This window comes from Urocampus carinirostris, chromosome 1, assembly GCF_059441175.1.
Source record: "Urocampus carinirostris isolate Australia breed hairy pipefish chromosome 1, RoL_Ucar_1.0, whole genome shotgun sequence".
NCBI classification, from domain to species: domain Eukaryota; kingdom Metazoa; phylum Chordata; class Actinopteri; order Syngnathiformes; family Syngnathidae; genus Urocampus; species Urocampus carinirostris.
This window is the reverse complement of record NC_142349.1, coordinates 37,193,386-37,209,969: the sequence shown is the minus strand read 5'-3', so window position 1 is coordinate 37,209,969 and position 16,584 is coordinate 37,193,386. Positions and strand designations below refer to the sequence as shown.

General features: G+C 40.7%; 2 protein-coding genes and 1 pseudogene across 5 annotated transcripts in view; 2 read left to right on the top strand and 1 right to left on the bottom strand.

The window, feature by feature from the left end:
* Positions 1-16,584, top strand: part of dpp6b (dipeptidyl-peptidase 6b) — a 697,001-nt gene that overhangs the window by 476,477 nt on the left and 203,940 nt on the right. The gene's annotated exons all lie outside the window — the stretch shown is intronic.
* LOC148374553 (U2 spliceosomal RNA) lies at positions 1,067-1,200 on the bottom strand (annotated as a pseudogene).
* LOC148374552 (uncharacterized) overlaps positions 14,314-16,584 on the top strand; it is a 22,652-nt gene continuing 20,381 nt past the window's right edge. The window contains exons 1-3 of one of the 4 annotated variants that reach the window (XM_088337796.1): positions 14,314-14,826; positions 14,909-15,128; positions 16,471-16,582. In XM_088337796.1, the coding sequence (XP_088193922.1) occupies positions 15,059-15,128; positions 16,471-16,582 (182 nt within the window). In that variant the 5' untranslated portion in view covers positions 14,314-14,826; positions 14,909-15,058. Of the gene's footprint in view, positions 16,583-16,584 lie in introns of all 4 variants that reach the window. The other 3 variants (XM_088337807.1, XM_088337788.1, XR_015850690.1) reach the window with 3 other exon arrangements.

Below are 16,584 nucleotides of genomic sequence, written 5' to 3'. Positions count from 1 at the left end.
TCGCAGAGATTTAAAAGTGATTACAAGAATGCAACGGACCCACGCACACCCTTTAATTCCCGGCAGATTAAAATCTGATCGTATATCTGACGTCGTCGGGGTGAGGTGCCTTCCAATAGCAGTCTGTCGTACCGATCTAATCCTGACAAATCCTTTATTTTCCTCGGGACATCCAACAAAAGCTGTTGCCAGCTTTGAAGGAGCCACAACAGTGGGCGTGTTTAACAAGAGAAAAAAAGGGGAAAAAACTGCTACGTTATAGTCAATTCCCGCCTAATCCGCGCCCGCTAATGAGTGGCGTGATCCAAGAGCAGGAGTGACGCAATTGACCATCAGGCCTCTTTCTTCTTGTTCGTCTTCAAAATAGGACCGCCATGAGTGCGGGCCAAAGGTCGGGTCGCAGTCGGGGTCCGGCGGGACCAGCAGTGGACTGTTTGGACAGTTGAGTTTTCTTTGAAAGCATAATAAAATGTAGTGTATGGGTGGAGGGTAGAGGGCTACAGGCACAGTGGCCATATAACGATTGCCTTCATGCAATAATCATGCCGTGATCACCAGGTGATGTTCTGTAACTAATTTGAGGGACTATATTCAAAAAGAAGCAAACGACTTAACTAAATGATCGATATTTTGAGGGTTATTATAGGCGCTTGAAATCGTTGAAAATGCTTGATTTTTATGTTGTGTTTTCAAGTATTGAAAAGTGCTTGAATTTTGGGTAACATGCTCGGAATTGATGCCATGTTTCACAACAATTCTAAATAAAATGGCGTTGACACTGCTCTGGTCGCTTCGCTTTGCCATTGCATTTCTTCTTTCGTGATTAGCGGCAGCTGGCATTAGTTTGTATAGAGTTATCCTATGAAGCCTCATCGCCCCCTACGTGTTGTGCCTAAGAGGGGGGGTTTGGGGGTTTTTAAGGGTTATTGATCTATCTTCGTTATTCATTATCCATTATCCGTTATCGGTCAGTTCATAATACGCTACAAAGCCTAGGAGCCGGGACACTTACTCTCAGCCAAAAGGCTAAGCTAAGGTCCTAGCCCTAAAGCCTTGCTGCGATCATTGCGAATGCACCGTTCCCGGAGGTACTGCAATACCGGGCCGATGCGTGGAGTGGACAGAGCAAGCTCATATTCCATCTCCGAAGTCAAAAACTATAGAAATGATCCCTAAGAGTGAAGTACACACTTAAGGGGTGCCATTTTTTAAAAGGCCAAATTAAGGTCCTAGCAACAGGATTTTTTTTTTTTTTTTTTTTTTTTTGAACAAATTTATTGACACTAAAAACAGAAAACAATCAAATGACGTGCCATAAGGACCCAATATGGACAAGTCATCACAGGGGCTGTACACTATATATAGTGAAGCTACTGCTTTTAGCTTACATGTCGCATCACCCAGCCATCTAACACGTGTGCTATTTGAAAATAAATGTGCTATACCATACCGGCAGTGCAAAGATGACTTTTTATACGTCTCGCCAGCTGTGTGACGCAGCAATGAGCTTTCCTGGAGTAGAAAGCTTCAAGTACTTCAAGCACGTCACTGTCACCTATCAAATTGTATTTTGAGTACAGAATGTTGTATTTCCAAAGGTCAGGCTAAATGACAGGGGTCATCACACTTTACTGAAGTAATATATGGAGTATATATAGCTTAATATATACCCCTTAACTCGTAACTCCTAAGCTGCCTGAGCAAAGTGAACTCAGTAATCTGAAGTTCTTCAGATGTGTGTCCCTGTCCAACTTATTTGAGTACTTCAGGTTTTAATGTTAGTTTCCCGACTCTTAACAACTATAACAATCATTGTTATCACTGTGAGAGTAAAGTGGCAACCTTGGAGTTTCGTCCTGACACGTGAAAATTGCGTCGAAGAAAGTAAAAAGCGTATTGTGAGAAAGCAGACGTTGCAGCTGTCCCTGTAAGACGACTCGCGTCACGGAGGTGATCTTTCCCACAGTCTTTAACATGCTCATGCTGTAAGCTAAACAAACAGGACATGCAAATCTCCCCCCTTTGATAGCTAAGCTTTACTGGTTTATCAGTATCCTAACAACCTATTCCAGGGCATCATTTGCATGTTTTGTTTGTAATTAAATAAGCCAAAGGTTAGATCCGTAGAAGAGTCATTCGTGTGGGATTAAAGTATTGTTGTTTTCTTTTTATTAGCTCTTGGAGTGACCATTTTATTTGTGCACCTGCTAGTGTGTTGAGGTCTCAGTGTGATATCTTCAACAATGTTCGTCACTTGTTGGACGGCTGTGCCTTATGCAACGAGAAAAGGGCACATTCAATTGTGTGAGCAATCAAACACATACAGAGACAAAAAAAACATTATTGAAAACAATTACCCTCTAGTCCAAGGGTCTCCAATGTGGTGCACGTGGGCACCAGGCAGCCCCCTAAGAACACCTGAGTAGCCCACGGACTAATTCTGAAAATACCTCACTAGTTGTGTCATTGAGATATTTGTGTAAATTTGAGCTAACGTACAATGTAAAAAATGTTCGCTGCAAATACTTGAGGGCTGCCAGCCTGGAAGTGTTATGCCTCAGAACAACACTACTGCAAATAAACATTGCCGTCTTCTTTCTTCAAGGGATACAATTCCAAATCAGGCTTAGAAGCTTTCCCACTGCACAGTAATTCATCACCATGGTTATAATTGGTGGGCATATTCTTCTGTCTTGGTTATTGGTATTTGTTTCAACGCTGCCTATTCAATTGTTGTGCGCTCAAGTGCCTCTTGCCGTCCGTCATGGCTCTTATTCTGCCAGAGAAGGCAACGTGACATCACGTGCAAAGGGTCTATAAATTGTGAATTATTTTGTTGTTGTTGGTTTTTGCTTCTGCTAAATATTATTACACAAAACTGTGAAAATATACCTTGCAACTTATTCAGGAATTTTGTTGCTGCCAATTATTACTACTCATTTTCAATGCACTCTTGTTACGTTTCACTGTTTTAGGCCAGTTTCCAAGCACTATTTTGTAAATCTGTTTTCCTTTTGATCTTGGCATTCCTTTTTCTTATTTTAGTTTTATGACGTGTCTATTCTGGCATGCCATGTCTAATGTTAAGTATGTTGTTATCAATAACAATCAAGACAATCTTTTTTATTCTATTCTATTCTATTCTATTCTATTCTATTCTATATTTTCTGATTTCTTATTCTAAATATTTGCCACAGAAAAAAAATGCAATCTCTATACTTTGACTAAAATCTGCTTGGGGACAAGACTCAAAATTTGACGATACAGATAGTATATAGTCTCGTATATTCACATACATTTTCAGTCAATGAGAAAGGCCAAGGAGTGCAATGAGGAGTATGTGCATGTGCTTGCTAGTTTTAAAGTATGCATGTGCTTGAGTGTGCGCCAGGGAATCCATAGTGAACTTTGAAGCTAGGGATTGCCCTCCAGCGGTCAGAGGCGAGTGTAATTTGTGAAATTGTGACTTCAAGATGTAAAGGATTTAGTAAACAGGGGCACTGTTTGGCAGATATAAAGCAAATGATTCTGTAATGAGGAATAAACACAAGTGGTACGCTGCTTTCTTTTTTAACTAATGTTTATGTTATCAATGGGAGCCATGTGAAGTGATATTTAATAGGCTGGAGAGCAGGGGAACCCCCACAGAAATGATAGTACACCAAGAGAACTGAAACCTTGAACTAAAAGTGCTTAGAATCTTATAGGACACTCACATCCTCAAAGAAAATTTAAGATATCTGATTAAAATGTGAAATATAAACCTTTATGTGGTGCATATTAAAGAGTTAATAACCAGGGCAAGATGTGAAAAAAGAAGGAACTCTTATTTACTATGGGAAAAGAAAAGACGTTTTCTTTGAAAGGCTCTACTGTACTTGGGAACACCGTGTGCAGGTAAACACAGTGGCACTTAATCACAGCACGTCCCAGGTGGTGCGTCACACCGTGGGAACTGGTTTCCCTGGACTTATCTGAGGGGAATAACATTGGAATTGTCTTTCCGCACAACATCAATTCATTTAGCTGGAGCCAGCTTGTTTACGTAACGGCATCCTCCTTGTCCTTTGCCAGAGTCGAACCATCTGATTCAACTGATTGTTCCTCTCTGGGTGCAGGCTGAAATTCAATACGTTCATCTGGGAGCGTAAACAAAACTAACAAGGGAGAGGGCGATTTTATGCCTCTTACAGTATTACAAAGAGAAAATATCTTTTGACTGTCATGATTTTGGTCTTATTCAAGAAGATCATTTGGTCTTACTCAAGAAGGTCATGTTTGTTCTATCTTTCTGTCTGCCCGTCCGTCTATTTGTCCGTCCCTCTTTTAGATCTTCATAAAGAAAGATAACTTGCTAGCTAAATAGCTGATGGGCGCGTGTATTGATAGACGGAAGGGTGGACAAATGGACAGAGATAAAAATTCAAAGTACATCGATGGATCAATGGATGGATGGATAAATGAAAAAGAGAGTTCACATGTTTGTTTTGAAAGCTAGCTTGTGATAGTTTTCGGTATCATACTTGTAAGACTACTGATTTTCTCCACTTGGAAGCCTATAAATGTTTTAAAGATCTACAGTTTTTTCAAATCTAAACAACAACAAAAATCCTGACTCAAAACTAATATTTTAGCTTGCTGCTTCTTTATCCTAAAGCGACACCAAGTCTTTGTATATGAATGAACCGCTTCATCCATCGCATTAGATTTCTGTTTTGTTTGCCACTCCTGGATATAAACAAGCACATGTTTTTTTAGGGGATTCTGGTGACGGATTTTGTTTAGTTCATTACAATAGTGAGCGATAAATTCCGTTGCTTTTTAATGACAAGAATGCTTTACGGACAGTGTTGGCGTAGAAAATGGATGAGTTTGTATTGTTCACAAGCCCAGAATATTCAGTTGTTTTTCTTACTTTGTTTATTTGTAATAAACAGAACTGCTCTCTTCTGCTCTTGTTTCTTCATCCAAATACTGGTTCCGAAACCTAGAAGTTTAATTAAACATGTGGCGAGACATAGACTGTCTAAGACCAACAACATTTAGGTAGCAAGCTAACAATCCTTTTGGGTTGTAGTTTGCACTGTCATCGTCCGACTGACAACATTACGTGGGAGTGAAAGTCCACTGTATACCGTGTGACGAGAGCCCCCTCTAACAAGTGTGTCCAGCTGCATTCAAAGGCCAAGTGATATTCCGGCCCATCATAAGCCAAAGTCCAAACCAATTCTGACATCATGAATACAAGTTGGAGGCCCATTGTTAGCGTAATTAAAGGCCAGCTCACATGCTGTTTATGTAAGAGGGGCTTGTTTATTCATGGCGTGCCCATTTTGTGCAAAAACTCGGTTCAGATCTCAATGGCGGCATTATTGGACGGGTGCTTGGAGCCTCTTTCAAACTTCAAACGTAGGACACCTTTCCGCTCTGACTGCATGTCCATGTTGTGCGAAGAGCGGCAAGAAAAAAAGGAAACTTGCATGAAGTCACGGTTCAATGTGAGCATGAATGCGTAAGGTTCTGATTCTGTAGCTCTGACCCGGAATATTATGCAACACGGTAAGCACCTGGCTCACCGAGCATTCTGCAACAATACGTTTCATCTACTTTCGAGTCAACGTTTTTGCATTCCAGCTGACCCGATTCAAATCGCGGCCAGCCGAGCCCACTTCCATTTTAGCGTAAAGAACACAGTAGCCTCTTATTGTTCTTGAGTGCGCAAAGCCTCATTACGATCGGATATGTTTAAGCCTCTTTCTATGTTCTCACAGGTGGAGCACGCTAGTTCCAAGCAGAAACATTACGTGGTTAATTCCTCCTGGCTCTACGCAATCCGAGTGACCCCCTTAGGTGATTGTGAAGCGGGCACTAAACGGAGAACAGTTTGAACTTGTATTCCTGCTGCCAACTGCAACAAATTTGCGGGAATAATTAAGGTTTCGTGCTACTTAATGAGTAACTAACTGTCCATGGTGACAGAAGTGGGCCACAAAGTTGGGGGCCAATGATCAGCGTGACCGGAATTGCCACTGTTGGCTTTTTTTAGTTAACTTTGCTAGGTGTGTGCTTTAAATATGGCTAACTTAGATTACAAGTTGTTTCATTAAGTATATTTAGCATGCAACCATCTTATCAAAAAATGTCTTAGTTTTGCTAATAATTGTAAGTTTGTTTTTCACAATGGAACAACATTCGTTTTTATCAAAAACTAAATAAACACGGCAAATTTTTGTTTACTTTTTCAGTTGTACTCTAATAAATACATTTCCTTTTTTGTTTTCAACAATTTTTTTTATCTTATTATGAGCTCACCAATAACACTATTTTTTCTGTTTTTATTATACATTTTACTCAGAGTGTTGAAAAAACTCGACATTTACAATTACATTATTTAGATCAAATATTTAGATCCAGTTGGTGCGAGTAAAAAATGATGAAATATAGAAAAAAACTATGACAAAAATACTACAGTTTGGTTCTTATTCTTTTGTACTTATTTCGAGTATAATTTTTCTCTCTCTCTATATATATATATATATATATATATATATATATATATATATATATATATATATATATATATATATATATATATATATATATATCATCTCATCTCATTAGCTACACCGCTTATCCTCAGTAGGGTCGCGGGGGTGCATGAGATCTCAATGGCGCCATTATTGTTCGGGTGCTTGGAACCTCTTTCAAACTTTATATATATATATATATATATATATATATATATATATATATATATATAGTGAAGATAATAGATGTCTGTCACCAACATCAGTGAAAGAAACAACAGAAACTGGAGCGGTACCAAGGGTTGAAAATGCACCTGGAACAGATATGGAAGGTCAAGGTCAGCGTGGTCCCTGCAATAGTGGGGGCACTCATGGCAGTAGCCATTAAACTGGAAGAGTAGTTTCAACAAATATAGAAACAACATCTGAAAGCTTAGCGTAGAAGAGTCCTAGGAACAGCTAAGATACTCTGCAGAACCTTCAAACTGTCATGCCTCTGTGGATTGAGGATAATACAGACACCAAGATGAGATTTTTGAGACAGAGAGACAGACAGACAGACAGAGAGACAGACAGAGACAGACAGAGATTTGCTAGAAAAACATTTTCAATGCATCTACGATTTTGATTCTCAAACTTAATTTCTAACCAGCGCAATATTGTCAGACATTTTGTTTTATCAAACACACCCTGCCAACTGCCTTGTGAGTACTGTAGTATCAGTATCAATAACTCACTAGTACAAAGACCCTTCATTACAACATTCACACAGTAAGCATTGTCATTTAGGAATCAATGGCGCCTGAGAAGACAGGAGTGATTTGATTGTGTTCTGTTTTGAATAGAGTGCCTCTTGATGGCTTCTTGATTAAGCTGATGTCACCGTCACATCGGCCGAGTCACAGGATCTGTCGTACGCCAAGCGACACCAAGTTCTCCCGGCACATTGCAATGACTGCCGACATCAGGGGAGCTAGAAAGGTTTGCCATGTTTTGCATTTGATCACACAAAGAAAGAACTTGCCTCTTGGTGGAGTGAATTTAGATGGAAAATAGAGCTTAAAAACACGGTCAAATGGGTTTTCATATTGTTCACTTAAATATTATTTCCAAAGAAAAATAAAGGTCAAGGAGCATGGACTTAAACATTCTATATCAAATTTCAGGCAAAACTGTGCTGAAATGCTGAAAAAAACGAAAATATTATTTTATGGATACATGTGGATTTTGAGGAATGATGATGAAAAATCTGATTGTGAAATTGTTGATATAAACCCCAGTTTGCCATGTGCTGGTCAGCTTGTCAGTCAGGATGTGTTACGTTTTTAAACAATATAAATGATACCAAAATGTGAATCATGTGAAAATCGTGATGAAATGATGGAAAGGTGGTACTTTAAATTGAGCACTTGATGTCACTACAGTAAGACCTCGGTTATCGTGGTTAATGGCGACCAAAACCACCCGCGATAAGTGAAAATCCGCAAAGTAGCGGCGCACCTTCAAAAAAAAAAATAAAAAAATACATTTTTATTTTTTAGACCCGGTTAATGGGGACCAAAACCACCCGCAAAAACTGAAAATCTGCGAAGTAGCAACGCCCCTTCAAAAAGATTTTTTTATTTTTTATTTTTTTTAGATCCATTTAATGGGGAGCAAAGCCACCTGCAAAAAGTAAAAATCTGCGAAGTAGCGACGCCCCTTAAAAAAAAAAAAAAATCTCATCTCATCTCTTTATCTGCACCGCTTATCCTTATTATTCGCGAGCGAGCCCCTAACCCGCGGCGCGGGCACTTTCGGGCGCGATACACACGACACCGCGACGGCCTGTCGGAAGTGCAGCAGAATGCGCGTTCACGCGAGGCGGGGAGGATTTTGTACGGGAGTCGGATTTGGGCACAACACCGGCGCGCGGTTTTGGTGCGGCTTCAGCTTTACCGCCGTAATGTATAATAGTCTTTGAGATCCCGTCAGCAAACACGAGCTTTAACGTGCGCCACGAGCACCATACTAAGCCGGGAAGGCTCTCGACTTACTCTGGCCGTACTGATGTACTGGTAGCCCACGGCTGCCACTGCTGGGTCCACGCGGCTTCCGCTTCACCGCCCCCTAACCTCCACAGGTCCCCCCCTACCCCTTTCCCCCCCATCGAGGGCCGTGTAGCACCATCGCGGCCCGAGCGGGAGACGTGACGTTGGTGACTTTTTCATCCGCGTTAACAAACGCATTTTGTAGAATACGATTGCACTTTATTGTTTAAATAAAGGCATTATATAGACCACGCTCGCCCAATTATTTTAATTAGCTCGCTTTATGGTTTCAATAAGCGTATTATATAGAATACGATCGCTTTTGGCGGAAGCGCAGCAGAATGCGCGTTCACGCGAGGGGGGGAGGATTCTGTACTGGAGTCGGATTTGGGCACAACACCGGGAAAACGAGAACGGCGCACCGTGCTAGGGTCGTCGGCCGAGGGGGATTCCCGCAAAAAGTAGCGGAAACAGAAGCGTGGTTGCCGTGCAGGTAGATGTGTGAAGCGTGGATGTAACTAATTCCACCATTCATTCCTCGCCGGACAACCGAAGCTTTACACTCAGCGCACACGAACAGCCACAACGGCAGCATCTTTTGAAGATCTCTACAAAGACTACAAAGACTTCAGCTAAGTCAAATGATTCAGCAAAGCTAAAATTTGGTCTTTTAAATATTAGAGCGCTTGCTCATAAAGCTTTACTTGTTGATAACATTATTCGTGATTATAAAATTAACTGTATGGGTCTTTGTGAAACTTGGTTACGCCCGGATGAGTATTTAGTGCTAAATTATGCTTCACCCCCTCACTACGCGAGTAGCCATGTAGCACGCACGTTGAAAAAGGGTGGCGGTGTCGCGCTCATTTTTGAAAAATCGCTCAAACTTAATCCTCGTACCTCTAATAATTACAAGGCGTTTGAGGCTCTTGTGATGTGGTCCTCTCTATTGTCAATTTATGTAATAACTATCTATCGCGCACCTGGGCCATACACAACTTTCTTAGACGAATTTGCTGAACTTTTGTCTGAACTAGTAACCTATGCAGACAAAATTATAATTATGGGGGACTTTAACATTCATATGAACTCCCCACTCAGTTCACTTACTATTGCGTTTAGGTCTCTAATTGATGCATTTGGTTTTAATCAACTGGTTGATTTGCCAACCCATAAAGATGGGAACACGATTTGAGGAGTTTTAACCTCAAACATTATGGTGTTACCGTGTACTACCGTTATCTCGGATCATTATTTAGTTACATTTGAGGTGCTAGCGAAATGTAGTGTTAAAAAAGCTGAAGGATTTAGCGGACGCAATATAAGCACTGGCACAGTTTTTGAGCTCTTTGAACTCCTTCCTGGAGCAGTTGCGTCCTTTCCTTCATACAATGGCTCGATTGACTCACTCATGAATGAGTTCAATACCACCCTGACTAGTGTCCTGGATTCAATAGCGCCCATAAAGCTAAAATCACGTCCTAAAAGACGCACGCCTTGGTTTACTGATGAAACTAGAACCCTTAAGCAAGAATGCAGGAAATTGGAAAGAAAATGGCGCGCCACCAAGCTTGAGGTTTTCCATCAAACCTGGTGTGACAGCTTGTTAAAAATCGGCCTACCTTTCGAAGGTGATTGCGTCTCAAAAGAACAATCCCAAAGCCCTTTTTGACACTGTAGCATCGCTTACAAGGCAACAGACTATCGCAGATAGTTCGACGCACTCTGCTCATGACTTAATGGTCTTCTTTACTAAGAAGATTCAATGCATACAGGAAGAAATTTCTAAAGAAATTATTAATACCACACATTTTAAAGGGATGAAATCTACAGATGCACGACAGGGTGGCTGTCCGGGGAAATTGTCCGGTTTTAGTGAACTGTCACTTGATGATCTCAAACAGGTGGTGAATGCGGCCAAACCGACAACTTGCCAGTTCGACCCGCTCCCAGGTTCACTTATTAAAAGTCTTTTTGGCGTCCTTGGACCTTCAGTTCTAAATATTATAAACATATCACTCTCCTCAGGTGTAGTTCCAGCAGCTTTTAAGTCCGCCGTTATTAAACCCACACTGAAACGACCCAACCTTGATCCAGAAATCTTAAGTAATTATAGACCTGTGTCAAACCTACCTTTCCTCTCTAAAGTACTTGAAAAAGTAGTGGCACAGCAGCTGAATGTTTTGATATCCGAGAATAACCTTTTTGAATCCATGCAATCAGGATTCAGGGCTAACCACTCTACTGAGAAAGCTCTGATCAAGGTAACAAATAATCTCCTACTGGCAATGGATTCTGGCGCTTCATCACTTTTGCTGCTGCTGGATCTTAGTGCTGCTTTTGACACAGTGCACCACAATTTCCTACTAGAACGGTTGGAAAAATTGATCGGTCTCTCAGGAACCGTCCTCTCGTGGTTCAGATCCTACCTCTCAGATAGGACGCACTGTGTTAAATATGGTGAAATGACATCTGAGCCCTTTAATGTAACCTGCGCTGTTCCGCAGGGTTCAGTGCTTGGCCCCCTTCTTTTCAGCATTTACATGCTTCCATAAGGTGATATTATTCGCAAGTACAATATCAGCTTCCACTGCTACGCAGACGACACTCAACTATATCTTCCGTTGGAGGAATCTCCCACACTAAACTGTGGAAATTTGGAGGCCTGCCTCATTGAAATAAAAGAGTGGATGTCACTCAATTTCTTGCGTCTTAACTCTGAAAAGACCGAAATGTTAGTCATTGGTCCATCTAAATGCCGTGACTTATTCTCAAAAACTGCTGTGAACATTGACAAATGTCACATCACACAGAGTGACTCAGTTAAAAATTTAGGTGTCATATTTGACCCTTATCTGTCCTTTGAAATGCATGTAAAGAAAATTACTAGAACCGCTTTCTTCCATCTTCGTAACATTGCTAAAATCCGTTCAATACTGTCTCAGTCTGATGCGGAAATTTGTTACCTCCCGTCTTGATTACTGTAATGCACTACTCTCTGGTCTCCCGAAGTCTAGAATCAAGTCTCTTCAGCTGGTACAAAATGCCGCAGCGAGGCTTTTAACCAGGACAAAAAAGTACGATCACATAACACCGATTTTGGCTAACCTGCATTGGCTCCCAGTTAGCCTTAGATGTGATTTCAAGGTTCTCTTAGTATTATACAAAATCATACATGGACTTGCTCCCTCTTATCTTTCAGATCTGATTTGCCCCTATCTCCCGGTCCGAAGCCTACGATCTGAGAGTGCCGGTCTTCTGGTGATCCCAAGAGCAAAGAAGTGTTCTGCTGGTTCGAGAGCGTTCTCCATCAGGGCACCGGTGCTGTGGAATGCTCTTCCCCCTGAGATCCGATCTGCAACCTCAGTGGAAATGTTTAAATCTAAACTTAAAACTCACTTCTACTCCATAGCATATGAATAACCTACTCTTCTCGTCGGCTGAAAAATAGTCTGTGTAATATAGTGTAATAATCTGTGAAGCCCTTTGAGACTCTTCGTGATTTAGGGCTATACAAATAAAAATGACTTGACTTGACTTGAATAGAATAGAATATACCTTTATTGTCATTGTTACAAAATGGGTTAGCATATTGTGACAATGAAATTGGGCATGACACTCCAGTTTCACACATTAACAGTGAGGTAAAAAAGCCAAGAAGATAAAGGAACAGAGAAGGTAAGGTTATAAAACAAGGAGGATAAGGTTATAGTTATTATTTACACAAGAAATGTCGGCATGTAGGATGTTACATACAGTTGGTATCGTAAGGGTTTGTGAAATCATACATTTGGTGCAAAAATACTCATCATAGTGCAAAAAAATAGTCAACATATGCATTTGGTGCAAAAAAATAGTCATCATAGTGCAAAAATAAATAGTCGAACATTGTGCAAGGTAAGCAGTAAACATAGTGCAGTCAACATGTGCAAGAAACATAGACATGTTCGTATGAGGTAGTGTTTTTGCTGTGATGTAGGGATAGGCGAGTATCAACCCCAGGTATAAGTAATGGCATGATGCTAACCTATTTTAAGTTGTCAGTAATGGTTATGGTGACCAGTGCAAATAGGGGCTCCCAAATAGTGACCTCTATAAATTTAGAAACCTAAAATTAGAGGAATGATGCAATGCAGCTGGAGACAAGATCTCAAGCCCGAGCCCGACCCGACCCCGGCCCGAATCGGGCCTAAAATGTCAATCAGTATGTTCAAGTTTGGACCGGTTTTCTCTCTTGTGTCTATAGACAAGTGTATTTCTTTTTGCAACAATGACAGATCTGCAGTCCAACTATCACCAAAAGTAAGAGGAGAAGCAGGCCCTGTTTACTTCCAGTAGACTGTAGCATCAGCACTTTTAAATATGGGAGTGTGTAAAGCAGGCTGCCTCTGTCTTTACAAGCTGTTCAGCGGTAAGTTTAGCCTTTCGGAAAACTGCTTCAAAATCATTCATGAGTCATCAATCCTTTTCCGTTAGTGGAAGACATGAAATCAAAAAAACATTAATATTATGCTTGACAATAGTTGTTTTCACATGAAATATCCTCTCTCCAGTTAAAAGAGTCAATATGTCTGTTCTAAAATCATACGTTGCCTATCTTGTGACTGTGATGATGCGACAAAAGCGTCTTCACAATGCAGATTTTGGAGTTAGGGTTGTGCAAACTTGAGGTTCCATTGGAGTCAGACGCTGCCAACATGAGTAAGACAAAAGAGAGGAAACAGATGTTTCCTTGAGTCGCGACATTTTTAGTTACTTTCTCGAATTCACTTGCACTCACTTACCCTGTCCTTAAACTTGTTCCTGTTGTTGACACGTTGCATTCCATTTGTTTTCAAGGGTAAATCGTGACTTCAAACAATGGTAGTCTGTTCACTAAGCACTTTGCAATCTGAGATTTAAGTAGTTTTATCTTTGCAACCATACTTTTGAGTGCAACCGTACCAGTTCAGTGTGGACAGTGAATAAAGATTGTGCGGGTCATCATGTTTCAATTTAATTGTGAAAGTTGTAATCTGTTTTTTGTTCTCAGTCACGCACCCTGAATCTGTGTCTCCAGTTTCATACTAGTATTTCTTTGCTGATTCTATTATTCCTTTTGCACCAATAAAATAATGGAACCGTTGTAATCGGATAAGGAAGTGCGAAGGAGTTTTTTTGGAGAACATTTGCGTAACACAATGTTCAAATGAACTTCCGTAATCATTGTATAAATAAAAAATCAAGTCATTTTTATTTGTATAGCCCTAAATCACAAAGAGTCTTAAAGGGCTTCACAGATTATTACACTATATTACACAGACTATTTTTCAGCCGACGAGAAGAGTAGGTTATTCATATGCTATGGAGTAGAAGTGAGTTTTAAGCTTAGATTTAAACCTTTCCACTGAGGTTGCAGATCGGATCTCAGGGGGAAGAGCATTCCACAGCACCGGTGCCCGGATGGAGAACGCTCTCGAACCAGCAGAACACTTCTTTGCTCTTGGGATCACCAGAAGACCGGCACTCTCAGATCGTAGGCTTCGGACCCGGACATAGGGGCAAATCAGATCTGAAAGATAAGAGGGAGCAAGTCCATGTATGATTTTGTATAATACTAAGAGAACCTTGAAATCACATCTATGGCTAACTGGGAGCCAATGCAGGTTAGCCAAAATCGGTGTTATGTGATCGTACTTTTTGTCCTAGTTAAAAGCCTCGCTGCGGCATTTTGTACCAGCTGAAGAGACTTAATTCTAGACTTCGGGAGACCAGAGAGTAGTGCATTACAGTAATCGAGACGGGAGGTAACAAACGCATGAATTATAATTAAGGAAAACACAACCATAGTAAATAAATTATTACTATAATTGAGGGTTTTTTCGTAGTCTGACTGAGAGTCATTAAAGTCCAGAGCAGATAAATGTAGGTCTGATAATTTCAGATCTAATCGGATTAGGTTAAATCGGATTAGTTCTGATTAGTTTGAATCGATTCTGATCAGCTTCAAGATCAGTTACAAATGCATTACTTTAAATCAGTTTGAATCACATCACTTCATATTTTCTCAGTGGGTAGGGGACACCCAGGACTAGTTTCCAATCAGTCACAGGGCACACCGAAACAAACAAAATCACGCTTACTCATTCTCAAGTACAATTTGCCAATCAACCTGCCATGCATGTTCTTGGGATTGCCGGGAGAAAAACCATCAAGGCATCGTAGAACATGCAAACTCCACACAGGGAGGCCTGGACCTTTGAACCTTTGTGAGGCGGACATGCTAACCAGTCAGTCACCTTGCCGCCCAGATCCGAACATTTTAGATCAAATCAATAATTTGTTTTTTTCTGAACTGCTTCTCCTTATTAGATTAACAGGGGTGCTAGAGCCCATCACTTAAGGCGGTAGGAGAGGAACATTACGGACTGATTGCCAGCCAATCGCAGGACACATAGACAACTATTTACCCACACATCCCTACCTAGGGACAATCTGGAGTCACCAATCAACCTCCCATGCATGTCTTTGGAAAGAGGGAGGACATCGGAGTGCCCGGAGAAAACGGGGAGACCATACAAACTCTGCACAGGTAGACTGGACCTCTGAACTGTGAGGCGGATTTGACTCCTAGCCAGCAAACGTGCCGTAACAGATCAAATCAGATTATTCATATCAGTTCAGATGAAATTAATTCATATCTGTATAAAACAAATCCCATCAGTTTACATCAGTTAAAATCAGATCAGTTAAGTTCAAATCACTTCTGTTCAGATGACAAATATTTGCATGGTTTTAGCAGCAGTAGCTGATAGAGGATATTTTTAAAAGCAAAGTTGGTGATTGTTAAGGATTTGATAAGAATTGCATTCAATAGTGTGAACCTTAAGAAATAGTCCAACTAATTACTTAAGCGAAACATGCCTTTTTTCAACAATTGTTATATGTGTGGATTTGTTTTACAGGCTCGCTTTTAAAAATCATACCATTGTACTGAATTTTCTGACTCAGTCAATGGAAGTGGATGTTAAAAAAGATTTACTTTACCGAAAATCTCACAGTAGTTATTGGTTATTGGAACCTACCCGATGATTAAAGCGCAAAAGTTGTTTTCCAAATCCCAGTCCTGGAGGTCCGACTTCAACCCACCTAATTGAAGTAATGAAGATCCCTATCAGTCTCTCTCAAATCTTGCTGATGAGATAGTTATTCGAATCATGTGTCAGAGGAGAGAGGGAACCTCGAACACAAACGGCATTTGCTAAGTGTACTTGATTAATAAGAAACGGCCACCCTAAAATGTTGACCAACACAGAGTTTGTGCTGATTAAAGTTGGTGAACAAAAGCTGGCCTTGAGGTTACGTAACTGGCTTTGAGGCTCACAGTTATCTTGGATGTTCCAAAGATGTCATATGGATTGAGTTAAGACCAACAATGCCCTCCAAGGCCGTTTTTTGTTTTGTGCCGTCATGCTCGAAATCTGTTTCAATGTTTCAATTAGAATGTTATGTTGACAAGCCTTTTCAGCAAAGATATTGCAAAGTAGAGAAACACTAACTCACGTGGCCTTTAGTTAGTGTAGATGAGAAAAACAGCTTTTCTTTGATGGTGTCACAATTTGTTGGGTGCACAGGAACAATCAAACCAGCATAAGAGAGTAAGGGGCCAAGTGGACAATACTAAGGCTGTCCCCCCATCGGCCCCATACCACATAAAGACTTGATTATCCCCCACCCCTTACGTCCTATTTTGCTCTCTTGTTGGCTGTCCTGGCAGAGTAGATAGAGTTCTTGCAATCTTTCCTGTCCTCTGTTAAGCAGTGTGGTCTCTCTTGGAGTCTCAGCATTTTAAAAGGCCGCTGAAACTTTGGCCACGCACTGTGGGAAAGTCATTAAAATGTATGGCCCAAAGCTCTTTTTTATTTGTTTCTAAGGGAGTCCTGAAAAAAGCCATGATGCTAATGCTGGTCACCGCTGCCATGGTGAACTGTGGAGACTGACGAAATTCCAAGATCGGCTTCCTCTCTTCTACAGGTGGTTTAAAATGT